Raw genomic sequence first — 15813 nt, 5'->3', positions numbered from 1 at the left:
ATTTCTTGTCCCTCTTTTTCCCAGTGAAGAGAAGCAGCTTGATGAGTCTCACAGGAGAATATGAAAGGCCTGGTTTAAAGTCATGTCTTGATCTGCTCTTTATTTGAATATCCAAGACTAAATATATGAAGTCCTTGTTCATAATGTGTTAGTGCAGGATACAGAACATTTTCTTCACTGCTGAACAAAGTATCATGGCAGTTTAGTGAAATAATAATATTATGGTTTTATTATCCAAACTCAGTTCAAACTTAGATTCTGCATGTGAGACTGTAATTCATAGACTGTAATTCCATTAGAGAAATGGATGCAAAACAAGTTAAGTTTTAAGTTCTAGTGTAGCAAATGGCTCTCTTTTCAATTGAAAGAATTGTAAGTTGGTTTTTTAATGTACTAAACCTATCAAAATATTGATTTATACAGAATGGAGGTTTCAGACCTTTGCTTTTCCATGTCCTCTCCAAGGATCAGAGGAGAGCTAAGGAGAAAGCCCTGAAACCAAGCACAGACTTTGATTGTTTTTAGTTAGGTGGGTCTGTTACTGAGCATTAATGCACAGCTTTCTAGGGATGGAAGGTGGGAAGTGCTGCCAGCATGGCTGAGTGCAAATCTGTGGTGGTGTTTGCAGGGGTCTTAGGATGAGGGAAGAGACGAGAATGTTGACTCCATGTTTCAGAAGGCTGATTTATTATGATATAATATATATTATATTTATACTAAAAGAATAGAAGAAAGGTTTTCATCAGAAGGCTAGCTAAGGATAGAAAAGGAGTGGTAACAAAGGCTTGTGACTGACTGAGACAGTCTGGACAGCCGGATTGTGATTGGCCATTAAGTAGAAACAACCACATGAGACCAATCACAGATCCACCTGTTGCATTCTACAGCAACAAATAATGATTGTTTACATTTTGTTCCTGAGGCCTCTCAGCTTCTCAGGAGGAAAAATCCTTAGGAAAGGATTTTTCATAAAACATGTCTGTGACACAAATCCTCCTGTAACCTTTGTGCAACTGGGGAAGGGACTCTCCCGTGGGAGGAGGGTGGGCATGGTTTGGCACTCTGTGAATTCTGTGTGTCAGAATTCTGTGGGGAAGTCACTGTTCCCTGTGGCTGCCCCAGTACTGGCCAGTTTGAAGGGCTGTGGGACTGGAGTTGTCTGGAGCGGCTGTCAAGGATGCTCAGTGCTCCCTGGGCTGATGATTTGATTCCCTTCTGGAGAAAAGAAGCAGAGGATGTGGGAAATGAGGGAGGATGTTGATATGCAACAAGAGTAATGGAAAAAACCTGTAAAATCTTCAGAAAAAAACTCCTTTCTGGTTGTAACTTTTAAGGAAGGATGATGAGAAGGTATTTTTAGGTTGTTTTATAGAACAAGCCATAGTTGTATCTGGATACTGTATTGTCTTTCCAAGGCTGTGATTGTAATTGACAACATATTACAAAAAGAAGAGAGAAAAAGGGGTGTTCTGGCAGAATGTTTTGCTTGAGCAGATTTGAAGCATCTCTTGCTGGATTGTCCAATGGAATTTAGACCTGTGTGAAGTATTTTTGTGGGTGGTGGTTTGTTTTTCTCTTCTTCAGAGAACTTCCCTTAAAAAAAAAGTTGTTGAATTAGTGTATTATTTTCAATATAAAATCTTGTCCTCTAGGGAAAAGTACTTTGTTTGATTCTGGCTGTTGAATTCCCTGATGACAGAAGTATATCCAGTATTTCTAATCCAAAGTAAAATTCAGTGTGGTGTCAGGCCTTGTTATTAGAAAATAATCCTTTCCCTCTCCAAATTTTCTTCATAATAATTTAACACCTTTTATAGTGTCACCTGTTATTCCTTACTCTAGGGAAATATATTTTAAAAAATTTCCATTTATAAACATCAGTCACATTATCTCCACTTCCTATTTAAAACAGCAGTAAAAGATTAAATCTCTTTGGTACAACAACTCATTGTCTAACTGTTATTGTCAGGTAATTTTTTACTGTATAATATACTCAGTGTCAGGTCTCAGCTTTTCATCTGCACCAGATATTAAGATAATTTTTTCATGTACCATATGGTGGCAGATGCAAATGGCACAGTCAGATGGAGCTGTTGTAATATATTCATGCAGTAATGTCTGAATTAAGTTGCTAATTCCAAGAGAATTTTGTGGTTTGCTAACCTGATTCAGCAGAAGCAGATATTCTGTTGTATAAGAATTTTTTAGAAGGACTTCTGCAGTGCTCTAAAGAGCAAAAAGGGGTTGGCTTCTGCCTTATGTGGTTCTTAATTCAGCTCTTAGTGTGAAAAGGAAGTGGTTGAATTAGCTGCTTGGATTCTTCAGCCTAGATGGGTGTGTGTGTAGAGAGGGGGAATCTGGGAGACTTTCCAGAAAGAAATTGCCAAATAGTTGCTGTCTGGATGTAGTTTAATGTCAGTAAAATACCATGCTTGCCCTGGATGTATTCCCCTTCCTTATTTTCAGTCTTGTTTGTGTTTCCCCTATTGTTCAGGCCTTTTCTCAGAGCTTTTGAATAACCAGACTTGACACATTTACAGCCTTCTTGCATTCAGAACTAAACTACCTAAACCAGCAGTTCAGGAACTTAAATCCCTTTTTTCTCTTCCTTCCCCTTCCTTCCCTGCTGTGGTAGCCAGACCTGTCCCACATTGCCCTGCCCAGTCTGCCCCAGCCTCCCCAGCAGCCCCTGTCCCTAAGGCACAGCAGCTCCCATTCCCTTTCTCTCTGAAAGGTGTTTGTACCATCATCTCCACCAAAACCTGCTCCTGGTCCCAGCTTTAATCTGTGCCCCTCAAGTCCTCACCCCCAGGCTCCTCTTCTCCTTTGGGATCTCTCTCCAATGGAACCTCACCCAACTCCTACAAATAACTCCCTCTCTTCCCAAAATCTCCTCACTGCAGCTTCTGCTGCTCTCTGGTGCCTTCACATCCTCAGGCCGCTGCACTGCCCTGCCAGAATCACTTTTCTCCCCCAATCCTCTGACTCTGTTTTGTCTGGTTAATGCTAAGGATCCTGGATTTTTCTCAGTGAGAGAAGGCAGCAGCTCTGCCTGGTGCTGCTTTAGACAATCCCATCCTAGATGGGCTCCTAAAGAGCTGTCAGACAGCTTTTCCTTTTCCTTCTCCATGTGGGGCTTGGGGCCCTTTGGATAAAGCTGGTGCCCTTTGCAGCAGCCAGTGAGTGCCACATGTCCCTGCTCCTTTCCAGCCCCATCCCTGCCCCTTTCTAGCCCTGTCCCATCCCTGCCTCAGCCACAGCCCTGGCAGGTCCTGGGGACCATCCCAGAGGCTCAAACACCCTTCAGTTGCTGCACAGGTGGGAAATGCCAGGAAGGAAGTGAATGAAGATGGCAGAGAAGAAATTGGGGTGCTATTTTTCATTCTGTCTCTTCACACCTTCTTCTCCCCAGTCTGAAAGCAGTTGATAGCTCAAAGCTGAACACTGAGATTATATTAGAAAAAAAGACAGAAATGGGAAAATTGAGAAAAAAACCAAGTAATTCATCCAGGTCATAAAAACAGTCTGTATGACAGCATGGATTAGAAATAGGGAATTCCTGGCTTCCAAACCTGAGTTCATACCTCATGATGCTGCATTTTTCTCTCTTTCTGGAGGGAGTATGTCTGGCTTGTGATCAGGAAGAGGTGTGTTTTTTCAGGAATATATTTTTCCACTTTCTTCAGTCCACATTTCTCAGTGAGGTGAACTCTTCAGGGAAAGTGTATGTAATGCCATGGGGATGAAAAGTTTCTTGACTCCAAACCTTCCTCAGTGGTATACAAAATAACAATTGTCTCCATGTTCTAAATTTTTATTAAAATAATTTAGAGGTTTCTAGTAAGGCATGAATTTGATTTTTTTTCTTGGAAGTGCTAAAAGTAGGGAAATTAAAATTTGTGAACATGCAGTTCTTAACCAGAGACTTAATTTTAAAGGTTCAGAAAATATGAAAGTCAACAAAAATGTCTATGCAATTGAATTTCTATGTTTCCACTTCATTAATTTGAATCTCATTATCTCTATTGAAGTCCTGAAGCTGTGGAATAGATATTGCTGATAGGATAGAGGAAAAAAAGAAATATAGGCTCCAAGAACTTTAATTACAAGGAGGAAGGGAGAGTTATCCCACAAAATGGGGGGATTCTGGTTTTTTGTTTCTGGTTTGGTTTGTTGCACTTTATTTTTTGGAACATTCTTTTTTAATAAAAAAAATAAAATTCCTAGCTCAGGCTTTTATGTTGGAACTTTATTGCCAGATGATGTAAAACAAATGTAACTTATCCACCAAATGAATTGGAAATGTCAGCTCATCCCACTGTCACTCTCTAAATACAACCATGGGTTTTTATGCCTGAAATGATGCAGAGATGTAGATGAAACATTTTGCTGTAAAGCCAACTAGATGTTACTTAACTATTTATTTTCTTCCTTTATTAAAAAATAGACATTTATTTGGAAAAATGCAGCTTGTCTTGCATATTTATTTTTAAAGTGTGAACCAACCCAGGTTTTTGGATGCAAAAATCAAGAGTAGATTATAGTAGAATGTGGAGTTCTCACCTGCTTGGTGTGGATGGTGACTGTTCATCCCAGCCCTGAACCTCACCCTGAAACATTACAGGAATTCTTGGAAACTGTGTTGTGTATTCAGCTGTTCTACATATTATTCAAACTGTTCTGTTATGAAATTGTGTTTAACCATATACCTTTGACTTTTTTAAAGCAACAAGGAAAACTGGAAAATTCAAGACAGGTCATGATAAGTCTTTATTTTTAAGTGCAACTAAATTGTTCTCATAAGAATTTATTTTAAGTACATAAAGCATTGTAGACTGCAACTGTGCACGTGATTACCCATCTTCATCTCGTTTCTTTATGCAAAATTGGCATTGTCAAGGTTGTAAGGCCAAAAATCTGACCTATATTACACAATCAGTTTACTATTCAAAAAACTTTGAGGCTTTTTAATGTGAAGTTTATGCTTTGTTTGGGTTTGTTGGTTTTTGTTTTTGTGTAGATGTGCAGTGGTTACTTTTAACCATGAGGTTTTTCTGTCTTCTACTTCTTGGGTCAGATGCTGTCTGCAGGTGGGGAAAAGAAGTTGTACAAGTTCTGCTTTTTGAAAAAGGAAAAATGGGAGAAGTGTTAACCTGATCACAGCTGTAATTTTAAGCCATGCCAGTTAGTTCAATTATTTGGTTTGCCAACCTTGACAGTATCATTTCTATCTTTATGAAAATATTAAGATGTTTAAAAGCCAGTAAAGCCACAGTCAATGGGGAGATGTATTTAGAAATTGGTTGATCAGTTTTCATTCAAAAACAAACAGAAAAGAAGCACTTGGAACTAAACTAAGGCCAGAATTTGTGGTCTGGGAAGAGAGAACTACAAGCAATTCTTGGGATCTTAGCCATAGTTACAAATTCATTTCCTTCAACTTGAAACAGCCGTAATAATTCAGTATTGGCAATCACTGATTTATCTTGAGTGTTTTGAAACTGTCCTCTGAAAGTTTTGAAAACAAAAACAAGCTGGCAAAGCAATTGCCTCTGAAGAGCAAAGCTTCAACCAAAAAAAAGCAGAAGTAAAGCAGCCTGCAGTGTGCAGGTTTCCCAAGGCAGTGCACACAGATCCAGGTTTTGCCAAGCATGTCTGTGGGAATGCTGTGAGGAGCAGGACGGGACCGTGGCACATCCCTGTGGCCTGGTTGTGTGGCTCTAAGGTGTCATGAGTGTCCCAGCCATCCCTTACTGAGGGTTAATCAGGCTCCCTGGGCTGGGGTTGCTGCAGCTGGGGGATGCCTTGGCCTGGCAGTGCTGCCTGCTGGGGCTCCCTGCATTCCTGGGGCTTGCAGGAGCAGCCCCAGGGAGCTCCTGGCTCCTGGCTGGCACTGGGGCTGCTGTCCCTGCTCCTGCTGTCCCCAGACACTGCTCTGGTGCCACAGCATTGTCCCCTCGGGGCAGGCTGGGCTGGGGCAGGGGGCTGAGCATGTTTGGGGTTGCTCAGAGAGCTGGGGTGGAGAGCCAGCCCACAGCCTGCTCTGGTTGCTGTTTGAACAGATTTCATTCAAATGAATGCCCCCTTCCCAAATCAGGCTTTCAGAGCAGTTTGTATTCAAGGGAGCTCCTCCATGAGACATGATCCCATTGAAGTACAATGTACATCTTACCTGCAGGTGACTTGCTCTCTCTTGCCATTACAGTGTGTGTTAAATTTTTAATGAGGTGGTTGATGATCTTTCTTCCCCCCAAGGTGGTTTCTGATGCATCATCAGAGTGTTCAGTGAGTGCCACTGACAGTGCTGTTTGTTCCATGTTTTTCAGATACATTGGGAAGTCGGATTCAATAACAATCAGCGTGTGGAATCACAAGAAAATTCATAAAAAGCAGGGAGCTGGTTTTCTGGGTTGTGTCAGGCTTCTCTCAAACGCCATCAACCGCCTTAAAGACACTGGTTGTAAGTAAGCTAAGGACAGGTTTCTTCTCTTTCAGCCCAAGCTTGCATGCACAGGCTTTTGAAAAATAACACTTAATTGGGTTTTTGCTGGGTTTTGTAAAGCTTTTATATTCCAGCTGGTTTGTGATGGTGTTTTGTTTTGTTGTATGATTTTGTGCCCTCATTTTGTAGATCAGAGGTTGGATCTCTGCAAGCTTGGGCCAAATGACAACGATACTGTTAGAGGACAGATAGTAGGTGAGTAAAGGTTTTTATATCTTTTAGTTCTCTTTTTGTCTTTAGTTTCTACAGTAGCTATAGAAATAACTCTTCTAGATGTCAGTTTTCTATATTGAATTCTCCTTTCTACTGCCAGAGCCATTTAGACCTCAGGCTAGAATTATGTCAGTAGAGAATTAAAAATAAACCCAAACAAACAAAAAACCAAAACAAACAAACAAACAAAAACCACAAAAACACCCCCCCCAAAAAAAAGAGAAAAGAAAAAAATAAATAAAAAACAAACCCAAAAAACATAACAAAACCAAAACAAAACAAAACAACAAAAAAACAAAAATAAAAAAAAAAAGCTCAAACCACCTAAAATAACCCCAAACTTTAATATAATAAATGTTGGGGCAAATAAGCCCATAGATAATTAAAAAAAATATAGAAAGTTTTTAATTTCACTGTAAAGAATGGTGGCAGTTTGAGTGTGAACTCTCTATGAAAAACTGACTCTAAAATTCTTGGCCAGAGCTCCAGCAAGGCTGTGCTTCCTTTAGGTTTTGGGGAAAACCTAAAAAGCATCTTGCTTATAAGCAAGTAAAATTGCTGTCTGGGATGACTTGATCAATCAATTTTGTGTTTTCATGGCTTATTAACAAGTCTGTCAACAACTTCAGTAACTGTGCTTTGTCATTCTGTGAAATTATGAACTTTAAATAACTTCAGAATTAAAAAGAAGCTGGGAAATTGAAAAGCAAGTATCCACAAAAAACTTCATAAATACCCTCTTTTTGGTGCATTCTCAGTTCTTTGTTTGGTCCCTTCTCAGCTCTCAGCATTTCTAATAGGTCATTAGTAAGTCAAAAGTTGGTCAGGATAAGGAAGTTCTTTATTTATACAGCAAGATGTTAATGAGAATGTTTGGACATGAGGGAAAGAAAAGTGTATTTTTATGCTGAGTTTTATGTTCAATTCCTAGCTGAAATTATATGCAAACAGCACTTCTGTCAGCCAGGAAACACCTCTGAAATATTAGTCAGCAAATAAGTGTGTTTGTTTGCCTCCCTCTGTTGAATAACACCTGTGACTTTACCTCTTGGTGTTGCTTTAATCATCTGTCTCTGTCTGATCTGCATGTGCTTGCATTAAGATCAGAGTGTGGTGGCACAGGGGAGTGAAGTTATGGTAGAAATGTGGATTTGTAAGTGCATTGCTGACCCTTCAGGCTGTTCTCAATTAAATTTTCCACATGAGCTTGCACAGAAGAGTAAAGGATGAATCAGTCCTTTCTCTGGGGTGTGTTTGCTGTGGGTTTGGTTTGCTTGCTGGCTTTGCTCCCCTGAGCATCCCTGTGTGTGCAGCTTTGTTTGGGGGTGCCCTTGGAGGGGAGGCCGAGCTGGGAGCACAGGAGAGCAGCCTCAGGGTGTGCTGGGAGCTGCACAGCACAGAGCAGGGACTGTGCTCTCATGCTGCCCTCCAGAGTATGAACTCTCATCCTGGTCAGCATCCTGGGGAGTGCTGCCTTTCGTTAAAGGGGAAAAAAACAACCCAAAAACCCCTCCCCAAAGCAGAAAGGTCTGGGAGGCCTGTGGCAAATGCATTGCAGTGTGCAGTGACAAAGAGACTTCAGAGAGAACTGGTCAGGGAGAAGCCAGAGCTGTCAGCAGTGTGGGACAGGCTGCACTGCCAGGCTGCCTCTCGCTCATGTGCCTGTGGGATTTGGTGCAGCCAGAGCAGCTCTGGCTCTCCTGGGATGCAGCTGGGGCTGCTCCTGACACCAGGAGCTGTTGGATTGTGCACTGAACCTACAGAAAACCACCTTGTCAGGTTACAGCAGAGACACAGAGCAAATCTGTGTTCTGTTTTCTGTTGATACCATCAGAAAGGTCAAGTTCACTCAGTCATGGTTCTGTTTTAATTTAATGCATCCTTGGTAAGATTCCAGAGACTCCTGTCTTTTTTTATTTAAGTTGTCATTATTAATCTTCTTATATTTTAATCTTTCTTCACTAATGCAACTTTATTGAGTGGATGAATGAGCCTCAGTAAAACTAGATAATTCCACTGCAGTAGTTAGATGGTAGAGAAATCTGGATTAAAAATAAGTAAAAGGCAGAATAAATTATAATTATACTCTCAGTTCTTCCAATTATAAACTCTCTTAAATTAACAGACCATGCAAGATTGCAAACCAATATTAAAATGTAATTGATGCCTTCAGCAGATGATAATCTTACAAATCAAGTGTACAGTGAGTGTGCCTTGGTACAGGGACCAAGGAGATCTTTATCTTAAATCCCTGGGTTGTCTTCAGAGAGGAAGAAAAGGGGGCATTTTCAGCAATGGATCCAGGGGCATCGGAATTGTGTCTTAATCCTGCAGCTCTTCTGTGCCACTTCTTTATTTCTGATGTGGCACTGCAGAAAAAATAAGCCCTTTCTTACTACAAAATGAAGCCGTGCACAAATTTTGCTCCTTACGTAGGCGAAGGGGAGGTAATTGCCTTTGTTTATGTTAATTTCTGTCTATGTGTTTTGCTTGCCAAACCTTGCCTACCTGCAGTGGTGTGAACTTGCAGTGTGTGGGGTCGTGGCAGAATAAATACATCCTGTGAGATCCTGGTTTGGTTGAATTTCAAGGTGTCTTTCCCTCTAAAGTTGTTCTGTAACGTTAGAGTTCATGGACCATGAGGGGTTAATGTGGATTAGGAATGCAGCAGGTACTCCAGGGCTCCCTGGGTTGGTCTGTTGAGTTCTAAGCTTCAAAACATGTTGTTGTTGAAAATTTGGGGACTCAGGCAAAATCTGTCATTTCTGCTCCAGCTTTTTAAATTATCTGATCTTCACAAAAGTTTGGTTGCATCCAGGTTAACATCATTTCACTGCATATAAATAGGACTTGAAGACAGTTGTCCAGAGGTACGTTAATGCCACCTCAAGAAATGTGGGCCACAGCACGTATTTAGCTTTTTAAGCAATTGTTTTATTGTTAAAGGCATAACAAAACATCAAAAAACCACCCCAACCCCACAGGAACACAAGTGTCATAAATTATCAGATTGGACACTTTGGAACTGTGATATTGGGAACAAAAGCAGCCTAAAAAAAAATCTTTGTTTTCATAATTGCAGTACAAAAGCTTCAGGCATGAATACCCATTACAGTGAATCATGTAAAAAAAAATTAAAAGTGAAGCAGTTTTGGTGAGGGCAAGCAGGGGCTTTTCAGGCTGCTTTGTGTGAGTTGCACTTGACTTCTGACTAGTGGTGTTAGAAAGTGGCCAATAAACCAAATCTGAAGTCTTCTAGCAGTTACATTTTGCCTGGTTTTGTGTTTGTGTGTCTGCGTGTGTGTTGAAACCCATGGGTGCACAAAATACGTGAGAAGGAGTCAAAACCAGGGAGGAATTCCTTATTTTAGCTCTTCCTGTTCAGAGTTCTGCTGTTGCCCCTGTCCCAGCCGTGTGTGAGGTGGCACCCCACTGCCACCAGTTGAGTGTCACAGTCCATCTCAACACACAAAATTAATTGCAGTTTCACAGTTCACTTCCTTTTGTGCCTTAACATACACTCATATTCCTTAAGCTAACTTTTTGGAAGTAAGATGTAGAGAATTCCACGTATGAAAACAGAGTTCCTTTGCAAACATCTTTGATTCGTGAGAAGGAAAAAATATCCTGAACATGTCTCAGCTTAGTTCTCCAAGTTGTACCAATTTTCTTTCAAATGTAACCACAATTTGCATTCAGATGCCACATCTTCAATAACTCTTTTATTATCCTAATAGTCAGTCTTCAGTCCAGAGACCGAATAGGCACAGGAGGACAAGTTGTGGATTGCAGTCGCTTATTCGATAACGATTTACCAGATGGGTAAGCTGAAATCACTGTGATGTAAAAACACAAATCCAGCTCATACAACAGACTTCTGTGATAGTGAGACTTCAGTGTGCAAATAAATTGTTTTAAATCTTGCACTCACAGTTCTGCATTCAGAGCAGGAGCTGAGCCAGCTGGGGTGCACAGAGCAGTTGATAGTTTGGCTCTTGTCTTATCTTCACTTGGAAAAGGGGAGGTGACATATGTAAAGAAGTGCTTTGAAAAATAACTTGTCCAAGAAAACACATATTTCAGATTAAATCACAGCCAGCAAAGTGCCTTATGCATGCAGTAGTTTTGTAGCAAGGAAGTGACCACACTGCCTGGCTGCCCTTCTGCAGCACCGCACAGAGGTGTAGATCCACTGTGATAAACATGGATCACTTCTTCTTCATGCACCTCTTAGGGAAGAAAACGTGACTGGGAAAGGTAATGCAGCCCAAGTTCTTGCTGTATTTACCTTCCAAAAGTAGGGTTTAGGATTCTTGTTTGTCCCTGTGAGAGTTAATGACATCATTATCACCTAGAACAGTTTTGCAAACACAGGAAAATACTCTGGTTTAGGTTCTGGTGCTGTCAGCAACTTCTTCAGAGCAAACACAGACTTTCTGAATGTGATTTTTGGCAGGTAAAGACAGGAGAAAATGAGTTTTCAGAGGATGAATTTTGAAATGCAAATCATCATCCTGGTCTGTAACAGCATTCTTTTGTTAATTTGGAGTCAAGATAAGTTGAAAACATTTTTGAAAATGCTTCTAAGTTTTCACTTCAGAATGTTCCTTGCATAAATATTGCTCACTTAATTGTGTAACTGCAAAGTTTGCTGTACAGCCTCGTGTATTTCAGTGTGCAAATTTAATGATAGTTCAAAAGTCACATTATTTGAAGCTGACTTTTTAATGAAAGCAAGCAGTGCATGAAGATGCTATGAAAGCATTTGTTAGAGTCAGTGGTCAAAAGAAGTTAAATGCATTATTAAACATGTTTCCAAGAAGTTCCTTTATGTGGCTGTTTGGATTTAATTAGAATTCAAGTCATTATTGAATATGAAGGTGTGATACTGTTAATGATGTGCCTGGTTCCAAGGGAAGAATATGTTAAACCATTTCAGAGTTGAACTTTCAGTTGTTTCCTGTCACCTCACTCAGCTAACGTGATTCATAGCAGTATAAGTCTTCCTGAGCTGGGCATTTCTGTTGGAAACGTTTTGTGCCCTGGTTTCCTGGAAATGCCACTCAGTGCCTTATGTGTGCCTGTGTGCCCTGCAGGTGGGAGGAGCGCAGGACTGCTTCTGGAAGGATCCAGTATTTAAACCACATCACACGGACAACTCAGTGGGAGCGACCCACACGGTGAGGAGTTCCCTGGGACGCTGTGGGGAGGATGAGTTTGGTTATTGAGCAGCTCTAAGGGGCTCTCACAGGGGGATTGGGTTGCTCATTCCTCTGCTCAGTCACTCTGCACAAGCTGAATGCTTTCCTTCTTCACCATCCTTCTCCTTCAGTCTGCCTAATATTTAACTCAGAAGATCATTCTGACTGCTTTTTTCCCTGTCCTAGAAAGCATCTTTGCTTTCTTGTAGAGATGCTGTGGTAGAGAATAAATACATACATTACATTGTCTCCATAAATACAGACATTACATTTTGCAGACATCTTAAGGGGTGAAGAAGTGAGACCATGAGTAGCTGTCAGACCCTGCTCTGTGACCGTGTAACCCAGAACAGTTACAGCTGATGGCTGCAGAGTGTGTTTGGAAATCACTGTGATCACTTTTTCTGATCACTGTAAATGTGTGTTGTGAAACTGTTCCTCAAGCCACTTTTGCTGTTGCCTGTGCTGCAGGCAGTGTCATTGCATTTTTATCAGAATCCTCTGCAGATTGTCTGTGCCTGCAGATGTTCTCTTCCATTCTCAATATCGTTCTGGTCTCTGCATGGATATATTTTATTTTAAATAATCTGGACTGTTCACACTATGAACTCTAATACATGTTTGCAGTTTTGGATTGAAAGGACTGAACAGCTTTTAGTTTTTCTATTTCTGGTATATTGTATATTCTGGTATACTGAAATACCCATTCTAAACTCTAGACACAGTAGAAAAACAAATGCAAAATGTATAATTTGTGTTGAGGATTTCTTGTGACCTTGTAAATCTCCCTTTAACACATTTAAAATCCTTTTGAAAGCAGCATTGAGATACAAAATCATGCTGGTCAATGTTGCTCTTGTGAGCAACTGCTTTTATTCTTGCTTAGCCCTTTTTCACCATCCTCACCTGATAACATTCCTTAGAAGGAATAAGAAGGCCTGATCACTTCCTCAGCCACATGAAGGCAAGGTGAGAAAGTTTGGAGGTTTTCAGAACAAGACAACCCCCATGGCAGGGAGAAATTATGAGTAGGACTCCATCTGATCAGAAGGCTAATTAATTACTTTATTATACTATATTACACTATATTACATTCCATTTAAACTGCGTCTGCCAAGCACTCAACTCAAACAGAATCTCGCGACTGTCAGCCCACAGTCCCCACACACACCTGGATTCTATTGGCCAGTGAATCAAAACCCTCACACCAGAATCCAATTATCAATTCCCTTCAGGTAAACAGTCTTCCATGATGCATTCCACTTGTGAACAACACAGGAGCAGTAAATGAGATAAGAATTGTTTTTTCTGTCTCTGAGGCTCAGAGAATGTGAAACCCAGAAATATTCTTGGGAAGAATTGTGCCTTGCTTTTCTCCATGAAGTGAAATGTGGCGACAGGAGATGAGGAGGCTCCTGGTTCCTCTGGTGAGCGTGGACCAGGAGCTTCCCGCTCCAGTCGAGGTGTCCTGCTGTGTAAGATCCATGTGTCTTGGGCTGCTGTTTGAGTCCACTCCGGCTGGCTATGGACCCTGGCTCGCATGGTCTTACATGGACAAAGCAAAAGACAAGGAATGCTCTTCTCCACGTGGGGACAAGTGTCCTGTTTATTGGCTTGGGAAGGGACACCACAGACTCTGGAGACCTCCCCAGTGGAAAAGAGGGCGTTGCCTTCTTGCAGGGGACTTTTATACCCGAGAGATGGGGGCGGGGGAAGAGAACCACAGCCAATGGGATACCATTGATGAGGGGCAAGGGGTGGGGGCCAAACCACCAGGAGGGATAGCAGAGAGGTGCATGAGAGAAAGACTGTGTGATGGGAGAAGAGAAATAACAATCTACCTGACATAACATACTCAGCACAAATTTCAAATCACCCAGTGCAAAACACCAACTAAATAAACTATTTAGTGCAATACAGCACTGCTGGTCACTGAGGTGTCCCCAGAGCCTGGGGTGCAGCTGCTCCCCCACAGGTGTGCTGTGTGACCCTCATGGCCACCACACTGAGGTTGTCCCGCTGTCCCCAGGCCAGCATCAGAATACTCGAGCCTGGTGAGCACAGACCTGGTTCCTCTGGTGAGCATGGACCTGCTCCAGTTGAGGTGTCCTGCTGGACAGGTCACTGAGGTGTCCCCAGAGCCTGGGGTGCAGGCGCCCCAGGTGTGACCCTCATGGCCACCACACACTGAGGTTGTCCCACTGTCCCCAGGCCAGCATGCAAGTACTCAAGCCCAGTGAGCACAGACCTGGTTCCTCTGGTGAGCATGGACCTGCTCCAGTTGAGGTGTCCTGCTGGGCAGGTCACTGAGGTGTCCTGCTGGGCCCGGGGTGCAGCTGCTCCCCCACAGGTGTGCTGTGTGACCCTCATGGCCAGCACACTGAGGTTGTCCCGCTGTCCCCAGGCCAGCGTCGGAGTACTCGAGCCCGGGCAGGCCCCTGAGCTGCCTGGTGGATGAGAACACTCCCATCGGTGGCACCAACGGCGCGTCCTGCGGGCAGGCGGCGGATCCGCGGCTGGCCGAGAGGAGGGTGCGCTCGCAGAGGCACAGGAACTACATGAGCAGGACACACCTGCACACCCCTCCCGACCTGCCTGAGGGATATGGTATGGAAATCAAAGGGGTCACTCGTGGGGCTCTCAAGAAACGGGGAAAATGGGTTGTGTCTTCTCATGTGGAAAATATTTTCGTTCCTTAGTTGAAGGAAATCAGTCTCTGTGAGTCTTCATGCTGCATTTTTTGTTTGTACATTTATTAATTTGTCTTGATTTCACAGAGCAAAGGACAACTCAGCAAGGTCAGGTCTATTTTCTGCATACTCAAACTGGTGTCAGCACGTGGCACGATCCAAGAGTACCTAGGTAAGAAATGATGGAAGTACCCTTAATATTTCAAATCAAAATCATTTAGGCAGTGCTCTCCTCAAAGTTTTCTCTGGCTAATATTTCTGATTCTTGGCCCCTAATACATTATTTTAACATGTCATTCATCAAAATGAATTAGTCTGTCTTCCCCAGTTCTTCAAGTTGGTATTGTAATGAAAAAATGGAAAACTAGGAAATAAATTATAGTAGTGTTTGGGAAACAGGAACAGTTCACTAATTCTAGATTTTGCATATACGTTAGAGCCAAATCCAGATTTTAGTACTCTGCAACATAATGAAACAAACAGTAGAATCTGAACACTTCCAAAAGAAGTTCCATCAAGATACTTTGGTGAAAACTGGATTGGATTGAAACAGCCAAACTGCTTTTCCTGTTGCAACTATCTCAACACTTGGAAAAAAGCAAATCCTAAGTATTTTAAATTCCATGTCCTTATTTACACAATATAACGTACATACTGTTCATGAAAGTACATGTGATTATTGCTGATGTGTTTGAAAGGAAAGGATGATAGTGGAAATTATTAGTAGCTTCTGATTGTCCTTTAAATAACCAAGAAATGCTGTTGTAAATGATGATAAATCCTCTTGTAAACACTTGCCTCCTAAAGTCCAGGAATGGTGGTGTGAGATTTGTGTGGTTTGAAATTGGGAGACTTGAAATTGAATTTTGTTACTGTTTTTCTGTTGGAAGATTGTGCCTTGCTTTGATGCACTGCCTGCAGAGCTGAGGCTGCAGTTGTGTAGGAAGGCAGTGACTTGTGTATTATGCAAAACCAGGCTCTAACAAAAATAATATGAAGATCTAATCCTTAAGTTTGGGGTGAGATAGTTCTGCGTACAATCTAAGTCAGCACTGCCCTGAGGTGTGGCAGCACAAACAGCAGGAGTGTCTCTGAGAACAAGAATTGTTTGCATGAGGATAGAATTTATGTCATTTCTAAGGAATACTGTGTTTTTGAGGCTAATAGCCACAGTCAGGTAGCCAGCAAAAGTAATCCCTGCAGTCCA

The 15813-nt window shown here is 41.9% G+C and overlaps 1 protein-coding gene across 1 annotated transcript in view; it reads left to right on the top strand.

The window, feature by feature from the left end:
* Positions 1–15813, top strand: part of SMURF2 (SMAD specific E3 ubiquitin protein ligase 2) — a 73573-nt gene that overhangs the window by 41893 nt on the left and 15867 nt on the right. The window contains exons 4-9 of the mRNA XM_031060917.1: positions 6327–6460; positions 6632–6697; positions 10453–10537; positions 11812–11895; positions 14321–14523; positions 14694–14778. Coding sequence (XP_030916777.1) covers positions 6327–6460; positions 6632–6697; positions 10453–10537; positions 11812–11895; positions 14321–14523; positions 14694–14778 — 657 coding nt within the window. The remainder of the gene's footprint in view (positions 1–6326; positions 6461–6631; positions 6698–10452; positions 10538–11811; positions 11896–14320; positions 14524–14693; positions 14779–15813) is intronic.

This window comes from Geospiza fortis, unplaced genomic scaffold (assembly GCF_000277835.1).
Source record: "Geospiza fortis unplaced genomic scaffold, GeoFor_1.0 scaffold221, whole genome shotgun sequence".
In the NCBI taxonomy this organism is placed as follows: Eukaryota; Metazoa; Chordata; class Aves; order Passeriformes; family Thraupidae; genus Geospiza; species Geospiza fortis.
This window is presented reverse-complemented; position numbering and strand designations above follow the sequence as displayed.